The 25,946-nt window shown below is 48.3% G+C and overlaps 1 protein-coding gene across 3 annotated transcripts in view; it reads left to right on the plus strand.

Annotated features, from left to right (window-relative positions):
* The window catches only part of DNAI1 (dynein axonemal intermediate chain 1), a 157,361-nt gene that overhangs the window by 124,251 nt on the left and 7,164 nt on the right, over positions 1-25,946 (plus strand). For all 3 annotated transcript variants that reach the window (XM_054810416.1, XM_054810418.1, XM_054810417.1), the window contains one exon: positions 3,226-3,411. In XM_054810416.1, coding sequence (XP_054666391.1) covers positions 3,226-3,411 — 186 coding nt within the window. The remainder of the gene's footprint in view (positions 1-3,225; positions 3,412-25,946) is intronic.

The following is a 25,946-nucleotide window of genomic DNA, read 5'->3' on the forward strand; positions in this document are numbered from 1 at the left end:
AAAAATCAGGCCTGCCTTGAGAAGAGGGGTGCCCTATGGAGGCACCTGCTCTCCACGGAGAGGGTTTGGATGTGGGTCTGTGTCTGGTCATCCTGGCTCCCCATGAGTCTGATACTCCAGTCACATGTGGGGTTGGGTGGCACTTCTATGGGTCATGGTTGCACTTCTCTGGGTTGTGTACCCAGAGAGGGCTCATCTTGCAAGACCTGAGAGACTGTCTTTGCGTGGAAGCAGTGGAGGAATAGGGCCACTGGGGTGGTGGGATGGAGAGAAGCTGTGTGCTGTTGGTGAGTCTCTGGGGTGGGGCGTCCAGCTGGATCCTCCTCCATAATCCTTAACCCCAGAACCTCAGCCAGCAGGGCAGCTCATGGGACTAGGAACCTCAAGGGAGAGCTGCAGGTTTTCAATCTCCCATTCTTTGGGTAGAAAGCCCTGCCCCAAGCCCCAGGCAGATCTGCAGATGGTGCTGGTCACATGCATCTCTCCTGCTTTACAGAACTGTTGAGCTGCCTCAAGTCCTGTGGGAAGCCCTGTGCCTTTCAAGTTACTCCCAAAGCACCAATAACAGTGTTGGCCTGACCCCATTTTCCTCTCTCCTGAGAGTGCCTGTAAGTCTCTCCATCAGAGCCTCTGAAGTCCTAACACCCGTGGCCCACCCCTCCATCTGGAGTGTCTGACAGCTGATATGAGACTGATGTTTCCAGCTGAAGAACTGAAATAGTTTGTTCTTTTCCATGATTCCCTTGGCAAAGGAAAACAAGCCCATTTGTTTAGGAGCTCATAAAAGAGGAGCTTTATAGTAGGAACATTCATAAACTTGTTTGCTTTTGACCTTCTCCACATTGCTGATGGTTTCGAGTTCTTGTCCCAGGCATTGTGCTTGTCTGGGCTGTCAGTGGCATTTTTGAAAAATAGCCTCACCCACAGTAATTTGCATTGCTCAGCACTCCAACACTGAGCCTTCAGACATGCCATCCTTCTCCACTGCAGTGCTGGGTAGGTGTGCAGGTGTGATACATCGACAGCCTTATAGAACAGCAGACCTGGATGCTGAAAAGAAAACTGGCTACTAATTCCATATTGCTTTTTTTTTCTAGATTAATCAATGCTGCTCAAGCAGTGGGCATTTCCCAGGCTCTTAGTTGCTAAGCATTGAGTTTGTGCCATGAGGGGTGTGCGTGCGTTTGTGAATCATGCCCTTAAATTAATAACAATGTGTTCTGTGAAGGCAAGCAGTTAAATCTTCAGTGAGTGTGGGTCATGGGAGACTGATATACTTGAAAGAGAGCTTGTTCCTTTTCAGAGATAGTAAAACAGCAGGCATAAAGTACAAGCCAGGACAGCCACCTTTATTTATGCCTAGAGGTAGGAAATTGGTATTACCTTGGCTGGACTGTGACACCTCAAGTGTCGGGTCTAGATTCAGAATGTAATGCTGGCATCTGATACTTTGAGCAGATAAAAATGAAATCTTTTTTTCCACCTATGCTTCTGCTGACTGAGGAGGACGACTCTCCAGACTGCAGATCCTCATTGTGGCTGATGCTTTGGATTCCCTTCTTGAATTATACTGTGATGGGTTTCTTCAAAATGGGCTGAGAACTCTGTCCACTTTTCAAGCTCTTCCCCATCCGCAAAAGTCTTATTTTACTTCAGTCTGGAGGGAATCTTCCTCATCTTGTTTTCTGCATCTGTAAAACCTTTGCATGGTTCTTCTGCCCAGACCAAGGACATCACATATCACTAGATGTTGAGTTCTACGAAGACACAGCAGCTCATGAGACTGCCTGGGGTGTGTGCTTGCATATTGCCCAGCTCTTTGCTATATATGGATTCAGATAAAATTCACTAACTCATTGGTGTGTGATGGAAAAGTATATGTACTGATTTGATACAAAACCTTCCATGCTCTTTGGAATAAGCTTTTGTAGGGTAACACTGTCCGATTTCAGATAATTGCTAGATTAAAATTGTAAGCATGGCACAATGTTGAAATAATATGTCTCATCTGGCTCCTAAGTGCTGGTAAACAAGACACAGCTGGCAGGAGATGTACAAGTAGTTCGGTCCTAACTTCCCCCATATTCCCACTGTACTTGTTAGCATAAAATACTCCCTTCCTTAGTTTTTCTGAAGACAGAAAAGGGAAAAGGAACTTAAGGCTGAAAGTCTCCATGGTGGATTCAAGGTTGGAGTCCAGCATGCTGGAGACTGCTCGCTTCAGCACAGGGGAAGAGAGGGATGTCATGTTTTATTAGCCCTTGCAGGTTGTATCAATGACGGGACCTAATTGCAATTATTGGGAGGTAATGTTAACACATTCTCTCGAGTAACTACCGCTGTTTACCACTGTTCCCTCTGGAGTCATGGTGAAGCATGCATTGTCGTACAGTTCATGGTGTGGCAGATCTGTGTCACCGCCGTATCACTGCCGTAGGCCTGAGGTCCGTGCCAGCAGGAATCCTGCCTGAGCGGGGCCTCAGGTCTGTCTCCCTCCATCCTCACCTTTACCGTTTGTCCAGTCTTTACATTGTGCTTCTCTCGATGCTGTGGGAGAAGGACGTGCGTGCAGGCATAACATCTGAAGCAACCGGACTGGAGTGGGCTGCCAGCACTGAGCTGTCCTGTGCTGTGCATTTGCCTGTGCTTCCCTGACTTTACCCCAGGGTATACCCTTAATCATACTGTCCATGTTCCCATCACTTCCCTATTAATTACTGTTTTGAGTCTTTAATGTTATTATTAAACTGGAACTGTTGGAACGCTCTGCAGTAAGGTGTAATAAGTATTACTGACAGCATTCTCTGCTTTGTGTATCAATCTGTGTTAGACTCTGATTTAACACCTGGTTGTCTCATTACTTGCAGCACTGAGAAGGGAGATTAAGACCTGTGGGGTTAGTAATGCTGGCTCTGAGCCTTCTCCAGCCAGGATCAGCTGGAGCCTTGCCAAGGCTCTTGGAAAGAGCTTGCACCCGCAGCAGGGAACTGTTCCTCACTCCATGAGTCCCTGCAGGAGGGAGACGGTACCTCAAAAGCAGCAGGCAGCTTCCTCACAGTGCTTACTTAAAAAAGGACAAAGGTCCTGACTGCAGATGGTAGTTGTGTGCTGAGGCCGCCTTTCCCTGGGACCTTTTCTCTCTGATTTCTTCAGCCATCATTCTGCCGCTGAGGGATGTTCTTGCCTGATTAATTCCTTTTGTGGTGTTTGCCTTTTTTTCCCCAGGCCCACGTGTTTGATCTGAACATTAATAAGTATGAAGCTCTCTGCACCCAGCTAGTGGTGGCCAAGAAGAAAAATAAAATAACCCATATCCAGTTTAACCCTGTCTACCCTGTGGTCATCATTGGAGATGAACGAGGCCACGTTATTTCCTTGAAGCTCTCTCCCAATCTGCACAGGATGCCCAAGGTAAGGACGACCTGCAGTCCCCTCATGGAGGTACCAAACCACAGCAGGTCTCTTCATGCCTTATCGCTGTCCCCTCTCCTACTGTGCAATGATGTTGGCAAAGCTGCTCTCTCTAGCAAGGTGCTTAAGATTACCTCAAGCCTTTTGGGTACGATGTTTGGGATGTTGGATGTCTGCCTCTGTTCCTGTATGAATAAGAAGGCTCCGTTCTCTCCTGGGCAGGAGTGGGGAGGGGTGGGAAGGGGATTTGCTGTCTGTGTGCACTTTCTCACCATGGTCCAGACAAGCCCAGAAGCTCTGCAGAGGTTCATTTGTTTCCCAAAGCTCACATCTTTTCTGAGCTTTGAGTTTTCTTTGCAAAAGTCCTTGAAACCAAGTAAAGGAGGTCCCAACTCCTTCCCAAGTCCTCCCACATAGCCCATGCTACCTGTCTTCTTGTGCTCCTGGATCATCAGAGCCTGTGGCCTCACTAGCATACCATGTCTCCTGTAAATGAGCAACCACTATCTTTAATTTGTGAGGAAACTTGGGATCCTTGTCTCAAGTGACAGCAAGGAGATGTATGTGCCTCTGTGAGCTGGTGAAGCCCGTTTTCCCACCCAGGCATGAGGGCCAGTCATGGAGGATGACCCACATGGATCCTTTACTAGACTTTCTGTCCGGGCTTCATCTAGCCCTGAGCTGAATAGCTGTAAATGCAGTGTCCTTTCTGAGCCCATGTAATTCTCATATCCAGCTGTCTCTTGTTTAGTGGAGCTTTTTCAGTTTCAGGCTTTTTAGAACTGATCCAAGAAAGCAATCTCTTAAGATGATCATCTTTTATTTATATACCCTCAAAGGTTTTATATACTCTACCAACCCACTGTATTAAGCAGGGTCTTTGGCCAGGAACTAATCACCCTGGTGTCAGTCCAGAGTCTGAAGGATTTTTAAAAAGTTCCTTCAGCCGGTCAGCACTGGAAATGTGAATCTTCCCTGTGCTCAGAGGGCATAGAAAACACAGTAGCGTGGAAGTTTCTTTGGGGCTGGGTGGGGGAACTGTTGAGGAGAATGTCTCATATGCTTCATGCTTTTCTATTTCCATCAAAACCGCAGCCTGAGACCATCCAAGCTCTCAGGGCTGTCATATACTTGGCTCAGAACAAGTTTCCGCATTGCTTTATGAATCCTTCTTGGGCGTGGGCAAGCATTGCGTCTGCCATGGACCCTGGTTGCACAAGGGTTCAGCAGTGGAGATGGGTCACACACACATAAATGTGGCTGCTCTGCTCCCCACCCCAGCTATGGGGTGAGCAGCACCCAACAATACTGCGCTGTGGGTCAGAATGAGTTCAAATGTCTCCTTCCAGTCCTGGTGGCCAGCAGCAGCCCTCTGTGCAGGCATGAACTTCGTCTCCTCCCTTTGCCAACTTTCTTCAGAGGCGTATTGCATGTTGTTGACAAAGCAGTTTAAACTGTGAGTTCAGGAGTGGCTCAATCATTTATTGCTGACCTTGAACCAATACATACCATAGCCCAGGCAACGTATAAAATGGATGGAAAAAGATTCTGCTGCTCTGATGTTATTAAGCTATCTGTCTTCTGCTTGCTTGCTTAGGTTTGAAGGGACAGTAAGCGCTGAACTAAATGTTTCCTGCACATGTGGAGAAGAAGGAGGGATGTTCAGGCATGGCTGGTGATGTGTGCAGGTCCCCTGGCTGCAGCCAGCTCTCCTCTGAAAGAAATGAGATGACATGCAGTGTGGTGGCAAAGTGGCAGATCTGGCCTAGCCAGCTCAGCAACCTTTCTGTGTCGCAAGTGGACCAGTGAGCTTGGTCACTGAGCCCTTCTTTCATGGCTGATGCGGCGTCCGCTGTGCCAGATGCCAGTGTCTGGGACCCTGTAGTCAGGATGTTTAGTTGCTGCAAGAAAGTGTTTTAACAGAAGGAAGTCAAGCCCTGGCAGAACAGGCAGTGACATCCACTGTGTCCTGTCTACCTCCTTGCTGTGCCAGCACCAACATTCATGTCTTAACCAGCAGGAAGCCTCCAGCTGTGTTTGCAAGAGTGTCATCTCACCGTGTGGAGTCAGATGTACTTCCAGAGTATTGATCCTGGCTCCTCTGAAGATCAAGTCGGTGTGCCCTTTAAACCTTTACCCTGTGTAGCCAGCTTTCCTCTGTAAAATTACTTCACTTCTGTCACTTTTCTGGGAATCTCCATAGCCAAGTTAACAGTTGCAGAATATCTAAAGGTGTTATAAGTGGAGAGGGTCCAAAACTGCGCAGAGTCCTGGCATCCCAGCTGTCACCCAACTGTGCCTGGCTTGGTACCTCAGTACCTCAGTCTGGCCTCTCTGGCACTTGATCCCCACGGAGCCCAGTGGGGATACCTGTTCAACACCAAGGAGGAGAAGCCATGGCTGGTGCTTCTGGAGGTTGTGGCCTTCATACCAACCCCAGCATTTGTGAGCTCAGCTGCCTGGTCTGGTTTCCGTTGACTCCTTTGAGCTGGGAAGGTGCCTTTTGCTGAGGTCTGGCAGAACTCGATGTGCTGATGGGAAAGGAGAGGCAGGGACTCATCCAGGTCCCACAGCTCCTCTGTTTCACACTGACATCACAGGGGTTTGCCTGTGAAGCTTCTCTGCCAGCTTCCCACACTGCTGGGACAGCTGCTTTTGACAGGTATGACTAGCAGACTAATCACCCTTTTTTAGAGCTCTTAATAGCCACATGTCATTCCAAACCATCTTTCTTCCCCTAAAAATAGACCTGGTGCTGTCTGCTCCATGTTCTGTGGATTTCTTGGCTGTCACTGGGCTTCCAAGATAGGGCTCACCAAGAGAGAGTGAGCTAGCTTCATCTTGGTGGGATTTCAGCTGATCTGAATTTATTCTGGTTTGCCTGTTAGTTAAAGCCAGTGTGGTGGATAAGTGGAAATAGGGAGGGTAAGGACTCCTGGGTTCTTGTCAGACCTTGGTTCATTCCTCTCTTCATGTCCTAGAGCAAGGAGGGGAGATTCAAGAGCTCTTTAAATAATTTGCAGCATTGATCTGCAGTTTAATTGATTCATGTTTGTAAACCACTTTGGGATCTTTAAGAAGTGTTATTTAATACTCCAAGCTTTGCTGTCAACAGTGTTAGCACAGCTTCATTTATGAACACTTGGCAGAAGAAATATGCCAAGGGGAGGAACTTCTTGAAATGATTCAGGTAGCAATTTCAGAAGTAACTTTCACCAAGGCACACAGTAAAAGCTTCAAAATATGCCTAAAACTCCCTGTGAGTTTTGGCCTCCTAAGTCATTTAGTGGCACATGGGAAAAGGTGCATTTGTTGTTGAGAGGAAGCTGGGGACCGGGGCTCTGCCACCTGTTGGGCACTTGTGTTGAGGGCACATCTGTGTGCACAGACGGTACAGAGGTCTCTGTGCTCGTGCCAAGCACAGCGGGCATCATTGTGTCTTTGGGCTGGTGATTTGGGTCCTGGAGTCCTCCCCAGCCCCACAGACTGAGTCTCTGGGGCAGGACAGAGACATCCCCTTGCCCTGAAGCAGTGAACTGTATTTATTTCCATGAGGTGTGATTCTGGTAGAGGTTTTCTGTGCTTCTTGCTGTTGTCTCTAGATTGTGTGAGTCCTCTGGGAGTCCTCTGGGAACACAATACCCACCAGCTCCAAGAGCCTAGGGAGCATGGAGGTTGGGGTGCCAAAGATGGTCAAACCCAAACCTTGTGGAAAGAGCAACCATGAGGCAGAGAGCAGAGCTTGCTGAAGGTGGGTTTGCGATCAAACTACCACCAGCACGGTCCTGCATTGGCCATGCCGAACACCCATCTCCATGAGCACCCAGCCCTGCTTGGGCAAAAAGCTCATGCCAACAGATATTGTCCTGTTCAAGGAGACCTGGTGAAACTAGTTTGTGTCCTTCTGCTCAGCGCTCAGAGGTGGGACAGAAATGCTTGCAGTATTTTAAGATGCAGCAGTAGGAACAAGTGGCTCTCTGCTGTCATCCAAGCCACTTTTGGACTCCAAGCACTCCTTAAATATTGCAGCGGTTGTCAGGCAGGAATTGTTTAACTAATAAAGTATCATTCCTAATTTGTAACGACCTTGGTAGTTGAGTTCACCCAAGGGAAGCATTGCTGTAAGAAGAATCGGTTTGGGGCAGAGATGTTTAATTAGTAAGCCTTTCGGGTTTCATTCGAGGATTGGAAGAAATTAAAGCCTTTTGTCATCACAGTCAGAAGAATGTAACTGCTCATGGGCTTTGGTTAGTTTTTAAAAAGCTGCTAAAATAGCCTGGCACAACCCCTGTCAATGCCAAAAGTAAGCAGGAGATAGTAAAAAAAAAAAGTGTGAAGAGTTTTTAGAAATGTTGGGAGACAACAGTGGAGTGGGAGAAGAAAAGAAAGCAGGTCAAAGAAGAGTTACAATACAGCATTTGCTGAGGCTAAGGCAAATTTCTTGGCCAGTATCCAGGCTGTCAGCCAGGGAGGCAGCCAGCTTCTTGGCCTGATGCTCGTCTTGGATATTTATCTTGGATTATCTAGGATGAATATCTCAGCCTCTGTTCCTGCTACTGGTTTCTTCACATGCAAGTCACCTCTTTCTCTGTCCATCAGGGACAACCGAGTTACTTTCCAGGCAGTAAATCCTGGCTGACAGGGTCTAGCTGGGCATGAGTGGAGTGGGAAGGGGAACACGGCTGCTCATCCATCCCAGGATGCCGTGGCAGGGCTGCACGCAGGTCAGGAGATGCAGGCATACACCTGTGAGCCCAGCGCTGGGTGCCTCTGAGCAGCTGGTGGTGTGGGGACAAACGAGTGGGCATGGGGTGGCTTTGAGCCTTCTTATCCATGTGCATGTGCTGGGCAGCTGCTCTGCTCTCTCTGTGCCGTATCACACCAGCCAGTGTCACCTCCAGATTCCTTGTGCCCCCCTGCATCTTTGCAGCCCTGATGATTTTGCCCTTGGACAGATCCAGCCCAAGGCTGTTCAGCCAAGGGGGGACAGCTGAGTCTTGCTGCCTGGAGCACTGTGGCTCTTGGACCATAGCTGGTGGCAGGATCTGGGAGGGATCAGTCAGGATTTGACGGACTGTGATGAACAGTGGGAACATGTTGGGGTTTTCAGGAGGTGAAGGAAGGAAGGGGATTTGGGAAAGATTGGTGGAAGTGTGTGAAGTTTTAGGGAGAGAGTAAGAGAGTGGCTGAAATCTGTTCCTCAGCCTATCCCCCCCTGCCCCAGCACTGCCTCCTTCGCTGTCACCTGGGGCTTGAGGCTGCTCCCTCCTCATACTGCCCAGCAGCACCCACTGCACACAGTGCTTTCTCAACAAGGGACCCTGGTTTTGTCCCTATACGCAGCTTCAGTGGGATGCAGCTCAGGTCCAGAGCTGGTACTGAGCTAGGACAGTGTGAACAGACAGTGTGATGCTTGTTCCTGAACCCCACTGCTTTGTAGCCTTGCATTGCTGTGACCTAGGGGGATGGGGAGCTTAGGACCAGGAGATTGTTTCTGTTGTTAGTGTTTTCCTGTAGATGTGGGAGGTGTTTCAGTAGCTGTGAGGGATGAACCAACCAGCATGGGATGATGAACCTGAACTCCCTCCTTCTGTCCCAGGAGATACAGTCCATCTGCATGCGGGACCGTCTGTACCTACAGGAGGAAGCTATAGATTAGATACGCTCTCTGAGGTCACAGCAGTCCTGGACTGATGAGTGGTTGAACACTGAGGGAAGTACATTTTGTCCTGAAACTTTCTATTTCAACAGCTCTTATGTGATATCACTCAGTCTGAGAGAAAAGCTCTCGCCTCTCCTCTCCAAATGGCTCAAGACTTGCTCTTCTAGTGGTGTAATTCCTAGTCCCTCTGGTTTCATGTGAATGCTCCTCTCTTGTTGAGATTCCTGCAGTCGCTTCTGTGCTGTTTGAGCAGTGGCTGATTTCCTCGTGTCTCTTCAGGCTGTCTAGTTGCTCAGTGACCCAAAAGCACAGAGCACAAGCAGTGCTGGAAGAATTTGGTGTTGAGCGCTGCTGTGCCTTGCCTACATCAGGACTACCTCCTCCAGATGCAGCTTGGCCCCCTGATAAGGAGGCACACACATATAAGTTTGAGTCTTGTGAAAACTGACCTGCAGCTTGATGGCTTTGCTTCCTCTGAGATTTGCAAATGCTTTTTGCTTTCCTTTCAGTTCGTCCCCTGTTATTTACGATAATTGCAGATAGCTGCTCTCTGTAATGTTAGGGGAAGAGCCGAGCAACATGAGGTGGATCCAGGGACTCATGAAACCCTATTTCTGCCCATTCACCCCTTTCTGTGTTGCTTGTGTAGGCCCTGTAAGGACATATGCACTGGCATTGACTCCGTGGTATGGGAAGGAAACCCAGCGCTGGAGGCCTTCAAGAGTAGGTTAGACACATGTCTGTAGGGACAGGCGCTCTGAGCCTGCCCTGGTGCAGGAAGGGCTGGAGGTGGATGCTGTGACTATCCCTGCTGTCAATGTGTGCTGGCCCTAGCATACACTGAGGGCAGCAAGAGGCCATACCGCTTGTGCACAGCTTGCCAGTGCGTGAGCAGCATTGATGGTGTCCTGAAGCCAGTTTGCTGTGCAGATCTATGACTCATAACTGTAAATCAACAACTACTGAAGGAAATATTGACGTGCACTGACAAGAGCAGGGTCCTCTGCCCCTTCTGCCTGTTTCTTCTCCTCTGCGCTTTTCTGACCTGCCACCACGCTGGGAAACCCGTTAGCAGGATCCCTTCTTCCTCCACTGTCCCATATCAAGACATCTCTCCATCTAACATAACCTGAGATAAAATAAGGGGACTGTTTAGTCATGAAAAGTTGTTTCTTGGAAAAAGAGATGGTCCACTTGCCAGCAGGCTCCAATCCTTCTTGGGCAGAACTGAAGCCTTTGGATATTTATTTGGGGACCCTGGACATATCCACTGTGCACAGGAGAGCGGCTTAACAGCAACAAATCCAGATGTCTGAGAGTGTCACACCACAGGTACAAAGAGTTCTGTATCCTGGACAGGCACATGACAACTTTAGATGCTAGCACTGTTTGGAGAGATAACCCAAACAAACCAGCAGTAGATCTCTCATTAAATCAGTTTTCTTTGTTTTCGGAGAAATAACTTTTGAGTTGCATCAGAGTATGTGAAGGGAGAAGAGAGCTCTATGTAACTGCAGGATCGCTGAACTCCAAGGTCAAAGAGCTGGGGTTTTTTCTTCTTTTCAGTGTTCCTGGCCACGTGTCTTCAACCTTATTTTTGTTGTGTAATGTCACTTTCTGTGACCGCTGTGTTTGGCAGTTGGTGGAGAGACAACATCAGCGTATTTACAAGTTATTTTAAGCTGAAGTTAATTCTCAGTGGTCAGGATGAAGTGTGTTTAGTACGTTAAATGGAAACACTGGCAACTGGAGCAAGAAAAGGTCCCATTTTAAGAAAATGGAATAGTACTTATTAATTATTTCTAAAGTGCAATTCTAATCCCATGAGGTGCTGTGTGCTGTCAGGGGGACACTGACAAAGCCAAACGGGCTTTGACTTTCTAGTTTCCTCCTTGAAGATCTGTGTAATAAAAGGGTTGCCCATGTTTGAAAGTGATGCAAGACCACTTCATTTTGCAATACCAGGGGTTTGGAGAAAAATGCTAGGGGGATTTGGTTTTGTGGTCAATAATAGTCAAGTCACTGAGCTAAATGCCTCTCTCTAGACAAATCTGCTGTGTGTCCTTTGGCTTTGCTGTCCTTTGGCTATTCAAGAGTAACTGAAATCTGAATTTGGCCAAGCAAAATGGATTTTAGTGAGGTGTTACTTTACTCCTTCCCTTGTATTTCTCCACGCCAGCACAGTTATGTTGCTACAAGAACTGTTTGTCTGTAAGCTTTGCATCCTCTTCCTTGTGAACTGATTGTGTCTGTACTTTGGTGCCTGCCATCCTAGAGCTCCCCAAGCCCCTCTGCAGCCCAATGAGCCCATCACTGCCTGTCCTGGGAAATGCCTAATGCATGAGAAGGAATCCTGCTTCACATCTTAAAAGGATTTGCATTTTGGTTAGATGTGCAATTGCCTGAATATGCCTGTTCAGCTTGCACAGCTCCTCTTTGAGCCGAGCCTCTGCTTTCTCCAGCACCTTGGCAGAAAGCCGTGGCAGCAGAGGAGTGGGCACAGCATAACATTATGGCAAGAGAGGCACTGCCCAGCCTCGCCGGCCACTTGGCTCGCCTTTTCTCCCTGTTTCTTTATTTTGCTGTCGTCTGTGAATTAATTTCTATGCACATGACTGAAATCCTCTCCAGAAGATTGGGGAACCCTGAGAAATCACCCATTCTTTGCCTGAGTAACAGCCCCAATACAAAGGCAAAGGGACCCCTGGGGGAACAGGCTGTTTTCAAAGCATGCCTTTGGCAGAGCCAGTGAGACTTTTGGGGGGAATCTCATTCTCCCAGTAATGGCTGGGTGCGAGAGCAGGTCTGCCAGCCTGCAACCTCTCCTGCAGAGGCTATTCAGTGCTCAGCCCCCTGCCATAACTGATTACAGCTGCCTGCTGATGGAGGCATCGTGGAAGCTTATCCTCCAGGTCATCTGAGAGGGAACTGCTTTTTTGCCAGAGAGCCCCAAGCAGCTCTCAGGAGTGCAGCTGTTCCTGAGTGCTGGCTCTGCCGCAGGGGTATGGGGGAGGAAAGCTTGTTAGCTCAGCCCCCGAGCCGCGGGGTGCATTTGAAGGGCAAGGCGATGGCTCATCATGAGATGTGTGCAAAGCAGTGGTGCAAAGCCTGGCTGACCCAGCTCTGGTCCTGGACCTAGCCTCTGCATCTCCTTGGATGAGATGCAGCTCCTCTCCATGGGAGATAGGATGAGGACACCCATCTCCCTGGGACCCAAAGCAGACAAGTGAGAGGTGACCATAGACACTATGAATCTGCTTTTCTACAGCCTCTCTGTGCATCTCTCCTGCTGAGTGCTTTTGGGACACATCCAATACAATTGTACCTCAGGAGAGGACCTGATGTTGGGGTGCACTGATGGACAACCCTGTTCCACCAAGACCCAGTGCCTAGCAGGCTCTCCTGCCTCCCTGCCTTGTCCACCACAGGAAGACAGTTGGATGTCACAGACTATGAAGCCCAAAATTTCAAGCTAGGGCAGCCAGGTCCCTGAAGAACTGGTGAAAATTAGGAAGTGGAATGGGGCACCAAGACATGCTCACCTGCAACTGGCAGACACAGCAGTGATGTGTGTGCTGTTACACCTCCAGCCCAGCAATCCCATCTTGGCCCTGTGCTGCCCCTCAGCTGTCCGTCCTGGCAGACAGAGGAGTAAAAAGGGGAGGATGACAGTGCGGATCCCAGTGTGGGACAGAGGAAAGAGGTGGCAGTAGTATAAGGGAAAGGATGAGGAGCTGGATCATGGTGCGACCAGGAAGGAGCAGGCATCCCTTGGCCGGTAAAGCATGCAAAACCCTGGGACACAGGTGAGCAGCTCCCTGTTGGCTCTGCACCTCCACAGAGGTTGGTTTGGCCTCCATTTGTGCTGGTCATGCAATGTAGGTGGAAAAATGTAACTAATTCTCTCGAGCTCATGGCTGTGCAGTGTTCTGGGCACCTGAGGACTCACTCAGTAGGGATGGAAAATGGGACACTGGTCTTCACTGGCAAATACCATCCCAGTCATGTTTTTGCATTGCCTCACTGAGTCCAGCAATGCCCCAGAGCTTGGAGAAGGTGGGCTTTTACTCTTCTTCAAGCGCTTCAGCTTTTCCTTGCTTGTGATATTGCATAGCTTGTCCCTGGCATTGTCTGGGCACTGTGGGGCAGTGTCCCTCATTGCAGAGCCTGGTGGTATTTGCTGCAGTGACAAAGGCAGGAAATTTGGCACGAAATGGAGTAGGAAGGGATGCAGCTATGAGGGCCAGAGGAACAGCTTGAAATTTGGCACATCCCTGTAACTCCTCCTGAGCCACTGCCAGAGCCTGACACAGCCTTCCCCAAACAGCCGGCCCGGGTTGGAAAGGGATGAGGCTGCCAGTGAAGAGACACAGGGCAGCTCCCTGCCTGAGAGAGTGTGTCTGTGCCTCTGTAAGACACATCCCAAATGCATCATTGTAAAAAGCCCTTCACTTGCAGACTTCTCCTGTGTGTTTCCTAACACTGGGTGCCTCAATCTACACACCTCCATGCCCCTACATGCCCTGATCGAAACTATCGTGCTGCTCCCAGCCCCTGCCAAGCCTCTCCCTGACTCGTGCTCATGCTCCCTACCAGCCTCCTCTCAAAGAAAAGAGAGACACCTGCGCCAGCAGGCAGGCCAAATAAATGGCCCTTGCTCAAATTAATTTGATGGGCTCAATGGGGAATTGTTTAAATGAGAGGAGGGAAGGAATTGCCGATGAATAAAATGTCTTGCTGCTCACGGTGATAGAGCTGACGCAAAAGGATTATTTTTATCCCATGGAGAAAAGGAAGAGAAGAGCCCTGCAAAGCAGAGGAGAAGAGGGGCTGCCTTACAGTCCCACCAGCTGTGGGAGATGAGGCGATGGCTGCAATCAAAGTCGCTCCAGGGTTCTCCTGGAGGGAAGCAGTTATGCTCCAATTCACTGACTGTTTCTGTGAGATGGGATGCCAGACACCAACCATGTGAGGCCATCTTAGGGCAAACATCCTTTGCTCTCTCCTACTCCCACATCCCACCAGGGAGCTGCCTGTGATCCCACTGCTCCCAATGTGGGGGGTGTCTGAGGTCCTCACTGCCCACAGGGTCCTGCCCAGTGCAGAGACCTATCCTGCCTGGGCAGTGTTGTTTCCCACCTCCAGCCCGTTGGGCTGAAATCTCCTTGTTATTCCCCAGACGTCCCACGCATTGTGCCCTTGCTGCATGCTGTCCTGTGGGTGCAGCTCTCCCAATGCCCTCCCCAGCGCAGAGGGATCTTTTCACATCCCTGGCCATGATGCTCCTATTTCTCTGCAGTGGCACAGCTGGCTGTTTCAGAGCATCACAGGAGTGCCAGGTCCCATCCAGGTGATTATCCCTCTAACCCCAGCCCTGATGCCAAAACGCTCCCTCCCCACAATCCTGTATTTGTGCAGGGAATTGTCCCTGCTCACTCACAGTATCTTGCATTTGTCCCTGTTAAATCACATACAGGTTTTCCAGGTCACATCTCTGGTCCAGCAAAGTAATTTCGAATTCTGGTCCTGCCTTCCTGGACACCTGCAGCCTTCCCATCTGTCCCAGTGTCCAAACACTAACAGAAATTTTGACCAGATCCCCTCCAGACCACAAAGCTGTGAGCATTGCACGCAACTCTGTGCTGACAGCTCTGGGTACAGCTATTCAGCTGGGTCTTACCAGCTTCTACCCACTTTATATAGATCTTTTGCCTTACTTGAGAATCAGAATATCACGGTAGGCAATGGCAAAGTCTTCCTGAGGTCAAGATTAATGACTTCTGTGTCTTTCCTGTCCACAAGGTCAATTATCTTGTTGCAAAAAGAAATCAGATTGGTTCAGCATGACTTCTTTGGTACAAATCAGTGTTAGCTGTGACGCATCTCCTTGCAGGCACTTACAGGTTGTTGGCTTGTTCCACTCATCTTCTGAAAAGTGAGGTTAATCTGAAGGGTCTGTGATTCTCTTTTTTTAAGGTAGTTACTGCATTTACCTTTTTCAGATTTCTGATCCCTGTCATCCTCTGAAATTCCCCAAGATAAATGCTTCCAATTAAGGCTGTTAGGTCGAGCTGATATGAAACCAGCTGCCTTCCCAAGGGACTAGGGCTGTTGTGGCCACGATGGTCTCAAATGGTGTAAGCAAGCCAAAGCATGTGGGCACAGATAACACCCTTTATTAGGGAAACAAATATACCTGGGAACAAAAGAGAAATGCACATGTCCTAAAGCATGTCTTTTATTCTCCAGATATATATTAATTGAGCTAATAAAAGGCATTGTGTTTCCCTGCCAGCCTGTGCTGTCTGGGTATACACTAACCCATGTCTTGCTCAGCCAGAGCAGGCATGTCCCCACTTGGTTGCTGGTGTCGGCTGTGATATCCTGAGGATTGGGGATTGCAGGAAAGGGGAAGGGTGCCTTCCCAGGGGCACAGAGAGAACAAGAATGTGCTCTCATGCACTGCTCAGTCTCTGCCTTCTTATTTGTTTGCCTCCTCTGACATTCTGATGATTATATTGACTTGCTGTCAGAAGTAAGGCACCGAAACCAGAATGACCAGCAACAGCTTTTGCAAATGCAGCTATGAGACTGGAGGATGCTCATCCCTCTCCAGGATTAGGCCTCCTGCTTTGATCTGCACTGAAGGAACCTGCTAAGCCAGGAAAAGGAGCTGAAAAGCACTCATTTTATCTGGCCTGGGCAACCAAAGAACACCCAGTGGGAGTGCAGAAAATTAATAATTTAGTGTCTTTCATGTCATTAAAAAAAAAAGCGCACCAGGCTTTGCTGCATGGTCAGAGTTTGTAATAGAATGAAAAGCTGATGGATTTGGTTTCGATTGCAACTGCTTGTTCAAGAAGAAAAGTTGTGCTGTAAGAACACTGCAGTCCAAATGGCTCCTGCAACCTGGGAGCTGGGAAACTCAGGCTGCAGAAGGAAGAGGGAAGCCAAGCCTGAGAAACCTCTGCTCATCCCCTGCCACGAGGCCAAAGGCAGGGCTGTGGAGGTGCCATCTCATTCAGCGCAGCCTCACAGGGTTTTCCAGCCTAAAGCACCAGCGAAGGAGAGGGGGCTGGGTCCTGCTCCCGCAACAGGGAGATCCTGGGGTAGCTTGGGCCTGAAGTGCAGTTTCTTAGGATGGAAATCCTGGGGTGGCTGTAGGGGACAAAGACTTGCAGAGGGATCTGTCATCCCTTCTACAGTGGTAGGGGAAACACCAAGCTGCTTGTCCCTTGCCTTTGTAGGGAAATGTCATTCTTCAGGGTGTTTGTACCCTGCTCATAGCCAGGGATGTGCTGCCAGGCATGATTTTTTAGAGGCTGGTGCTGTAGGCAAGGTCTTCTGCAATTAGTCAGATCTTCATTTCAAGTCAAGGTTAGTCTGAGATGTAGCTCAGAAAAGCAACAAGAAAATGGGACACCACCATTGCCTGCATGCAAAGGAAGAGAGAGGGCTTGGCAGAGAAAGTTCCAGCCCTCGGTTCCTTATATCTGAAATAGTTGTAACAGTTGTGGTCACAGGCTGAGCAGGGTTTCCCAAGAGCAAGGCAATTGGCTTCTCTCCTCCTCTCTGTCCCTGCTCCTTACCCAGCTGGCAGGCATTCATTGGAGAAGGTGCAGCCTGTGTCCCCATGCTTCACACTGTGTCACAGTGACAGTTTTTGCTTTCTGCAGGCTGCAGTGAAACCACTGACTATACCTTGTCCTTGCTCCTTCCTGTGAGTGTGTAAGCCCTGAGTTAGTAAAAGGCTTGGGTGGACTGGGCTGAAAGGTGCCACAGAAGTGCCACATGTTATGTGATGCAGTTGAGGGAATTAGAAGAAACTTAAACATTGCAATCAAGCTGTTTCCTCTGCTTCAGAAAGAATTGCTTGTCCATCAGTGTGAGACCTCTTAAACACCATCATGCTCCCTATGCACTTACTACTCCATCCGCTTTCAACCTTGCTTGGAAAATGCTGTTTGACTCAGGCCTGTGATAAACCTGTTGCAAGATACTATTTGTAGCCTGAAAGAATGGTTCAACATGGACTTCCTCTTAAAACTAAGCACCCTGTTTAAAAGAAAAAGCACTACCCAAAACCTGCATGGATTCAGGTTAAGGGAGCCAGGACCAGCAGATCTTTAAAGGTAACTGTAGGCAGGGGTCTCTGTGTGATAGAGATGAGTCTGGCAAGGTTCAGCAGGGTATTTTTGTACCCAGCTCCTGTTGATACTGCTGTCAGTGTCAGATGTGAGTGTTGCTGCTGCATAAAGAGCACCAGAAGCAAGAAGGTCTGAGAGGCCAGCACAGATGACTCGGTACCACAGTGGTGTTTTAGCAATGCCCGTCAGAGTACAACCAGAAAGAAGGTGGCACGGGGTGGATGCAAATCCCATGCAAAGTGCCCTTGCAGATCTGGGGCTGCATCCTGGAACTTGAGATGCTGAAAGAGGCTTGAAGGTTGTAAAGGAAAGCATGAACTCCCAGTGTGGCACTGAAACACAGAGTCTGGCTGCCTCACTGGAGTAATTCAGAACAGGATCGAAACCAGGGCCCTGTGTTTGGGAGTGGCATTAGCAAATCCATCACCAGCTGCAGTGCACACATCCAGGGTTGACACTTCAGTGGAGATGATTGATTAATAAAATATGCAAACTAAGTCTGGAAAGAGCAAGAAGGTTGATCTGGGTAACATAACTTCAAGGAGCTTTTTAGGACCTCACTAATAAATAAAGCCATAACTTGATCTCAGCCTAAAAGTAATTGCATGGTAAGGAATGTGCAATGGTGGAAGGCTCTTTAAATTAGCAGAAATAGATATTATAATGTGATTTGGAAGATGACCAAATTCAAACAAGGACTAGAACACACATATTTAGCAATAGCACTAGCTTGTCTGCATCCCTCAAACTCCTTCAGGTCAAAACTCCTTGTCTTTTACTGAAAGATGTGCTTTAGCTCCAAGAGGAGTCATTGGTGTGATGAGTTTACTGACTGAGGCTGTGTGAATCATAATGTTTATTTCTGGGCTTAAAATCTATTAAATCTACTTCTGCCTTTGATCTTCTTGAAATGATCAAGGATTGACAGGCATCATCATAGAGAGATATTCATAGCTTTTATAAAGAGGTTGTAACAGGCCAGATAGCTGTATATGAAGAGATTTACAGACTCCTGAACTCTTCAATTCTCTTGATTCTGGCTTATTTGTTAGCTCATGTGTTAAACAATCAAACTGTAAGCACTCAGAGACATCAAAGTGTTAAAGTAACAGCGAGCATGGGTCAACATAAAATCAATGTTAACCCTTTTCTGCCATTGAAATAAGCCTAGTGGAGAAAGATATACTTGCCCCACATGTCTGGGATCATATAAGCTCCCCTCTTATGTCAGGTTGGAGCTTTCCCACTTGTCAGTAAGTGCAGGGAACCAGTCCTCACTTTCTGATCCCCATGGTGGCAGCTGTTACAGACTCTTAGTCCAGCTTCCTGTTTGGTCCTCTAGCCAACTGCCTCAGGCTCCTACGTTCCATAGATTTTGTCCAGTGCTTCCTAGCTGTCATTTTTCACTGGGAGACCTTCCTCCTCTCTTTAGCCTTCTAATACCAACATTCAAACCAGTCTGTACAGCTTTCTTGACCTTTGGATACTCTGGGAGGAGAGTGCTGGGGAGCTCGTCCCCTCTTACAGCATGCCAGCATTCCCCAGGGGCTGGGAATTGCCCCACTGAGGGTTGGATTGCTCTGCACCAGTCCTGACACTATGAGCAATACATGCTTAAGAGAACATTTGCATAGAAATGCTGCCTGCAATAAAAGCACAACAGAGTAGGGTAGAGCTGCAAACCTCATCCCTCCATTTTTGCAGTTGGTGGTGAAGAACATCGTGGGATCACAGAGCCGTGGGAACATTCAGACTGGAAGGGATGTTGGGAGGTCTTTAGTCCAACCTCCAGCTCAAAGCAGGGTGAGGCCTGAGATTACACAAGGTTGCTCAGGGCTTAGGCTTATCTTGAAAACCTCCAAGGCTGGATATCCCACAGCCTCTCTGGAGCCCTGTTCCAGTGGCTGATTGTCACTGTGGAGAAAAACTTTCTTATATCACATTGAATCCTTCCCTCTTTCAGTTTATGGCTGTTGTGTCTCATTCTCCTGCTGCACACCCCCATAAAGAGCCCCTCTCTGTCTTCTTGATATCCCTCTCTTGGGTGCTGGCAGGTTCCTGTTAGGTGACCCAAACCTACCTCTTCTCCAGGCTGAAAAAGCCCAGCACCCTTCGTGTCTCCTTAGTGCAAATCCTCCAGCCCTCAACAATTTTGGTAGTCTCTTCTGGACTCAATCTGGTTTGTCAACATTTCAGGTCAGCCCTAAAACTGCCTTCTGCCTCTCTTTATGTAGGTGAAACTGGAACCCGCCTACCCATTAGTTGAAAATGAAAACTTTTTACAGTCTGGTTTTCATCACCAGGGGCAGAGAACAGAAGCACTGAGCCAGCACAGTTGGCATCTGCTTATCTTATTTCTTTCCTCCCTAGAAAGCTCCTTTCATTTTTTCCAGTGTCTGAGGATATAAAACCACATAGCACCAAGGACTGGAGGTGAGTCCTTCCCACCCCCCAAAGCTTCTTTCATTAATACTCACCTAGTGTTTCTTAATTAGCACATTCTGGCTTGAAGCTGCCTGCCTGTGTTGCAGCCTTCTGGAGAAAATCTGCTGAAGCTTTATCTACTGTACAACAGGAAATATCGAACACTTAGGCTTCTTACTAGACTGACAGCTACTCTTATGCCGTAGCATTACACAGGGGTTGAGTGTGGTTCTCACCCACAGCCTCTGTAGCCATCCTTGGCTTTACCTGTCTCTCCTGAGGGAACCTTCTCCTGTGGTTTTCTACTTGCCTTTCTTCAGACTTTTGATGCCAATCCACATGACAAGTGCATGGCTGAGCTAAGCCAGGAGATTGCAAAGGTTACACCAGAAGTGGGAAGAGTAACAGGCTGAGAAATCACCCCAAAAGAGTGGTTATCAGTGGGACAGCTGGAATAGCATCTCAGAGCAGTCTGCAGATTTATTTTGGGGTGTTGGTTGGTGTCCTCACTGGCATTTAAAATTTCCCATTCATTCCCTGGATGATCTAGCAGACAGTCCACTTAAGAAGCCTCGATCAAAGTCTTGAGGGGGCCTGGTGGCATGGAGTGTCACAAGGACTTTGAAAGACATTTCATCAGATCTCCACATGACCTTGAAACATTGGAGAGATGGACTGAAATCAAGGAATACAATTCAGTGAAAACATTCACAAAGTACCAAAAAGATCTGCCAGGGCTGGTCTCAGCTGTGCTTGATCCTGCTTCAGTGCAGAGCCCGGACCAAATTGCTGCAGTCCATGGGCTCAGAATTACATTAATGAGCCCATCCTGGTCGGTAATCCCATGCCTGCAACATGGTGTGATTTCAGTGGGGAGCAACATGAGAGTTTGTTTCATGTTGTATTTGCCACAATAGAATCGAAGGCCCATATGGTCATATAGGAAACATTGCATTTGTCTATGGTTAAATCAGGGGTTGCTAGAATAAATCAGCTCTATTACAGGTTCTCTGCTGCTCTCACTGGATTTCTGGCTCATTTACAGATGGTTGCTGGGGAAGTTAAATTACAGACAATAACCATTCACAATGATCCAGGCTTCTTAAGGATTTTACAGGCTAGGGAGAGGCTGGCACTATTTCCCCAGTTACGTTCTCCTCACTTCCGCAGCAATTGCAGCTTTCACTGAGGGATTTTATGCATCTTTATGGCAAATAGGGTGTTAATGAAAGTGTAATTACTAGAATTAAATTTGGGTTTAATTTTCTGAGCACAAGCGGCCCCCTTCTGTCTTTCTTTTGTTTCCTGCTTGGTTGCCAGCTGTGAAAATATCTCTTTTCAGGATTGTTCTTGATGCCAAGGCACTTGCACAATGCCAGGCGTGCAGCAGGGCAACGGGCTCATCCCTCGTCAGACTGCGTTTCACCCAGCTCTCAAACGATACTGAGCACTCCCCTGCAGTGAAGGCCAAGAGCATGATCAGCAAAGTGCCTGGAGAAACCACCACGTCTTAGCATTTGTGGTGTCTGCATCTCGCAGCTCATCACACACAGGATCTACATGGTTAACTGTTTAGTGGAGAAGCAGTGGGATATAGGTGGGTGCTGTGACTTTATTTCGAAAAAGCAGTTTCATCCACCATTCCTCTAGGTCAGTTTAGGTATCTCCTCTGTGCTAGTGGAGAAGAAAAATTTTGGTTAACATCTTGAGGACTCTCAAAATATCACCAGGTTCTTGTTCAGTCTTTATTACTTCCTCCCAACCTGCAGCCTGATAACATGTGTGGGGTTTAGGGAGCTCCTCACACGGGGACGATCCGTGCATGGGTTCAGGTCAGAACAGAAACAGGAGAGCCTGGAAAGAAATGACCCCTCCTGAGATGATGATCTGACCATGCTGGGGGAATCCGCAGCCAGAACTGGTATCCAGATGTGGCAAGATCTCTGCCATCTCCACAAAGGAGATACCTTCTCCACGGGCCCTCCAGGACAAATGCTGGCTGTTTGCCTGGCAGCATTGCCCTGTCCATGTCCCTCTGTCCCAGCTCCAGCAACACAAAGAGCGAGGTGAGGATTGGGCCACATTTGCTGGTGTGTTGAGTCTTTCAGCCTCAGTAAGGTGACAGGCTTTGTACCACTGTTGTTCTCGTAACGTAGTGGAACTGTCCATTTAGTGTTAGGCATGTGCATCAGCTTCAGTTACCCTCTGCTAACATGTTCACTCTAGTCCTTAAATCTGCAATTAATTGTCAGATAGTTGCTTCTGCCAGCTTGGCCACTGTCTTGCTGAAGCTGTCAGCTGCTGGTTAACCTTGTTCCATCTTTGGTACTAGTGGGACTTGCTGAACAATGGAGAGATTACCTTGGGAAGCACTTATCTTAAGGGCCTTAATGACTTCTACATTGTTTTCTTCCCAGCCTACCTTAATTTTGCAATACTCTGTTGCAAAGAAGATCCATTAGTTTCAGCAGCCAGCTGAGCAGATGGGTTTAACTGGTCCATGGCACTGAAGTAATTACATTTTGGTACAACAGAGACACAGCAGCGAACATGTAAAATTAATTCAGGTGCAGCATCCTGGTCAGTGACTCAAAGCAAAGAGCAGTTTAGGGAGGCTGCCCCTGGCCACACTGTGACTGTGCTGTTGGCTACATGGACAGTCACTAAGAATTTATCCCTCTGATTTCCATAGATGATGTTGGATTGGCTGTCCCATGGCCAGTTCCTTCTTCAGATATGTATTAGCATCAGAGAGTTTGATTACTGCTCGCATCTCTCTTCTGCTTCTGTTATAATTGAAACAGCAATATATGCATGAAGCAATTAGATTTTAATAATGCTTTTCTAAATAGGATGTCAAGAAGCTTAGTACAAAAACTTGGGCTGGAGTCAGGTCAGCATCTTAGACTGAATTGTCATTAAAATGACTGCCTTCCACCTGGACAGCTTACCCTAACACAGGCTCCAGATCTGATTTTTAGTCAGAGCACAGCTCATCTTTGTCTGCAGACAGGACCCGGGACACCCCATGCTCCTGGGTGGTAGGGCCAGAGCAAGACATGGATAGGGAGAAGTCACCGGTGCATGTGGAATCTGGGTCTGCTGGTGCGACAGGAGCGTCCCCAACTGCGACCCCATTGCATCCCCATCACTGCGTGCCAGGGAGCTAATATTCAGGTCTGCTTCCCGCAGAGCAATTGTTAATCAGGTCAGGGCAGAGCTGCTCGCCGCTGGCATTGTCTCTCAGAAGGAGGTGAGGTGCTCCACAGGTGCCCGTGCCCCACAGGAGCACTCCCTGAGCTACCTCCCAGCATGTGGCTGGCTTTTTCCTGCACTGTTTTATCCTGTCTGCTTGTGGCTGATATGCAGTCCTTAGGCCCTGCATTTGCAGTCACACCGGGATGAATCCTCTTCTTCTCTATACAGCTCTTACTCAGACCCTTACGGACAGTCCAACGCCGTTGGGTCACTGTGAACATAAACAGGGACTGTGTAACACAACCTCGACATCACTGCGGGCTGCATGGCTTCAGCAAGGAGATGTCCCAACAGGCAGCGATGAGCAGCCTCCACCAAGCAGCGCTGTGCCAAACCCATCTTCAGGAGAGGATTGACACCAGCAAAACTGCTAAACAGGACCTCCCGGGGCAAATGGAGTCCGCAGTGGGTTACAGCTGAGCCTTGTCTGTCTGTGGGGCAGGAAGGGATTTCTCAGCTGCTGTAACAAGTTCAGATCCTGGGGAAGAGCAACAGCTCTAGCTGCAGGGTTTCCCATGCTTGTCCTGCATCCAGCTTCTTGCTGACCCCTTTTAAGCCCTGATTTGCATGCTGCAGCGTAACTCAGTCGTAGCTGATGCGATTTAGCGTGACATCCCATGTAGTCCAGACTAATAGTGTATCTGGTTTCCAGGCCTGGGAGTGTTTGTGCAGCATTTATTATTGGCCTGGCCGTTTCCTGTGCAGCAGGTGGAGAGAAGCTGAGCAAGTCATTTAATTTGTGGCAAATGGGAGACACAGTCTGAAGTAAACAGGATACACTTCAGTGAGGACGGAGGCTAAATAGGAGGAGAGGGAAAGGAGATAGGAATAATCGACCGAAGAGGAGGAAAAAATCTCACTTGCCGGCAGTGCCCTGCTGTAGCAGAGGTGTTGTACTGGAGAGCACAGGGAAGAGAGGGGTGAGCAGGACATGTGAGCTGATCCTGCTGCATCACGTAGCAGTGCAAAGGCCTCAGCTCCACTCTGGGGTACCTGGCTTGAAGGACGTGAGGAGCAGAACAGCAGCAAGGACAATATGGCCAGCTAAGAGGCTGGAAGCAGGGAGGTGCAAAGAGATGCACACCCCTAAAGAGGTCCTGCGCTGGCAAGATAAGGAAGGCAGTGCTCTGAGGTTGTAAGATGGCAGCAAATTGCTTAGGGAAAGGGTTTCAGTGGGTGTGAAAGGGACATGCTGGAAGCCAGCACCAGGAGATGGGTTGGCAGCACCATCCCTGGGGGGAGGTTTCAAAAGAAATGGCCATGCAGGTGATGGGAGCAGAGTGTGACAATCCACCGCTGAGAGCACGTTGTGCTGGACACCCCAAGGACTGGGTCAAGTGCTGGGCAAGCAACTGTCAGAAGCAATTTAAAAGTAGTTGCTCCCACCATGAACCAAGGTGGACTAGTGGACAAACCCCTCCTAGCCCTGCTCCAGGTTTCACTGTGATTTAAAGGAAACCTACACACGAGAATGTGTTGTTGAGATGACATAATTGTTCACGTGGTTGAAATATCTAGTGCTATTTCTGGAGCATCCCTGAGTTCAAGTGCCATCATGGAGAGCTGGAGAGAGGGAGAGAGCACTGTGGCTGACATTAAATTGCAGACTGAGCTCTTTCAGTAAGTAGAACAGTATCACTCGTAATTCATCTTTCATGCTATTGGCATTTAATGTTATTAAATATGGGGCATCTGTGAGTGAGGACATTTATTTTCACTTCCAGTTTCCAGTGTACTTGTATTTATGCAGAGTGAAATATATTCACAAACTCTCATGTTAGTAGCAAACAAGAATACATTTCCTATGCAAATATTTTTATGAGCTGTATTAAAAATTTAGCATGACAAAAGTTTTAAAGAAGGTGCCATGTTAAGAGAGAAACAGCAGTTGGACTTTCTTAAGGCAGTTAAAAGGTGATCACAGGGGATCTATATGTATTAACAGTGGTGGTCAGAGAAAGAGTTATTGGAAAAATTGCAACTTTTAAAAAGATATTATTCATACAACTGCAAATGATCTCATGAGATGCTATGCTCTATCAGATAGCAGCAGTACCAACGTGTTGCAGGAGCTGCACATTCACATCCATGTTTGGTTGCTTTTATTAAACTCTAATCCGTAAGAGCTTACTGTGCTGTCATGTAAAAACGCTAAAGTAAAGCTGAATTAAGAAAAAAAGAGATGCTGAGTGATAAAGAAATGTTGCTGGCTGGCTGACAGTGCTACCTGCCAGCTGGCATCAAGGGCTGCAGCTTGATTTACGACGTCCCTGTGCACCGCAGGGTATCTCCTTGCTTTTCCCCCCTTGGATGGGTTTGGTGTACGTGCCCGTGGGTGCTGTGTCTGCCCAAGCCTCTCACCGCAGGGCTGCCAGCCTGAGTTAAAGAGGTGCTGCAGATGTGGCTCCTTGTGGTAGGCACAAGAGCTAGGGAAATCTGGGCATCTTTAGGACTGTTTAGGTTGCACTGATGTTTGGTGTCTGGGTTTCACTGGAATTGCAGCAATATTTGAAATTGAGCTAGTAGCCAAGGTGTCGCCTGTCTAGTGGTTTGTATGGACAATCTCAACTAGAACCCTCTTCTCACTTCCTTCCTCCCCCAACCCTTGGGTCTGAGAGATCCTATATCGGGCACTAATGCCCCCACCAGCCTTTCCATCCATTGCTGCTGTAACACACAGCATATGGGCAGGTTTTGGTTAATGGGGCTTCTCACTGAGTGGTGCTAAGAGCTAATTAAAGTAATTCATCCCACCCAGAAGAGCCCAACGGTACTGCAGAAAGTCTGAACCCCGTAGGGTCAGATCCAGGGTTTGAGGGTTGTGGGGGATGCACTGCCTGTCCCCCAGGGAGATGAAGGAAAGGGCTTCTTGTCCCTCTGTCCTTATCCGAGCTTGCACCACCAGCACCCCTGGGCTGGAGGCAAAAGCTTTTGGGCTTTTTACTCCACTCCAGCCCTTTTACGAAGCCTCTGCAGGTCATAGGAAGTCTTGCACACTGAGCACACAATGATTTTTCTCAGTGCTTAGCACTTAATCTGTGAAC

This window comes from Grus americana, chromosome Z (genome assembly GCF_028858705.1).
Source record: "Grus americana isolate bGruAme1 chromosome Z, bGruAme1.mat, whole genome shotgun sequence".
NCBI lineage: Eukaryota > Metazoa > Chordata > Aves > Gruiformes > Gruidae > Grus > Grus americana.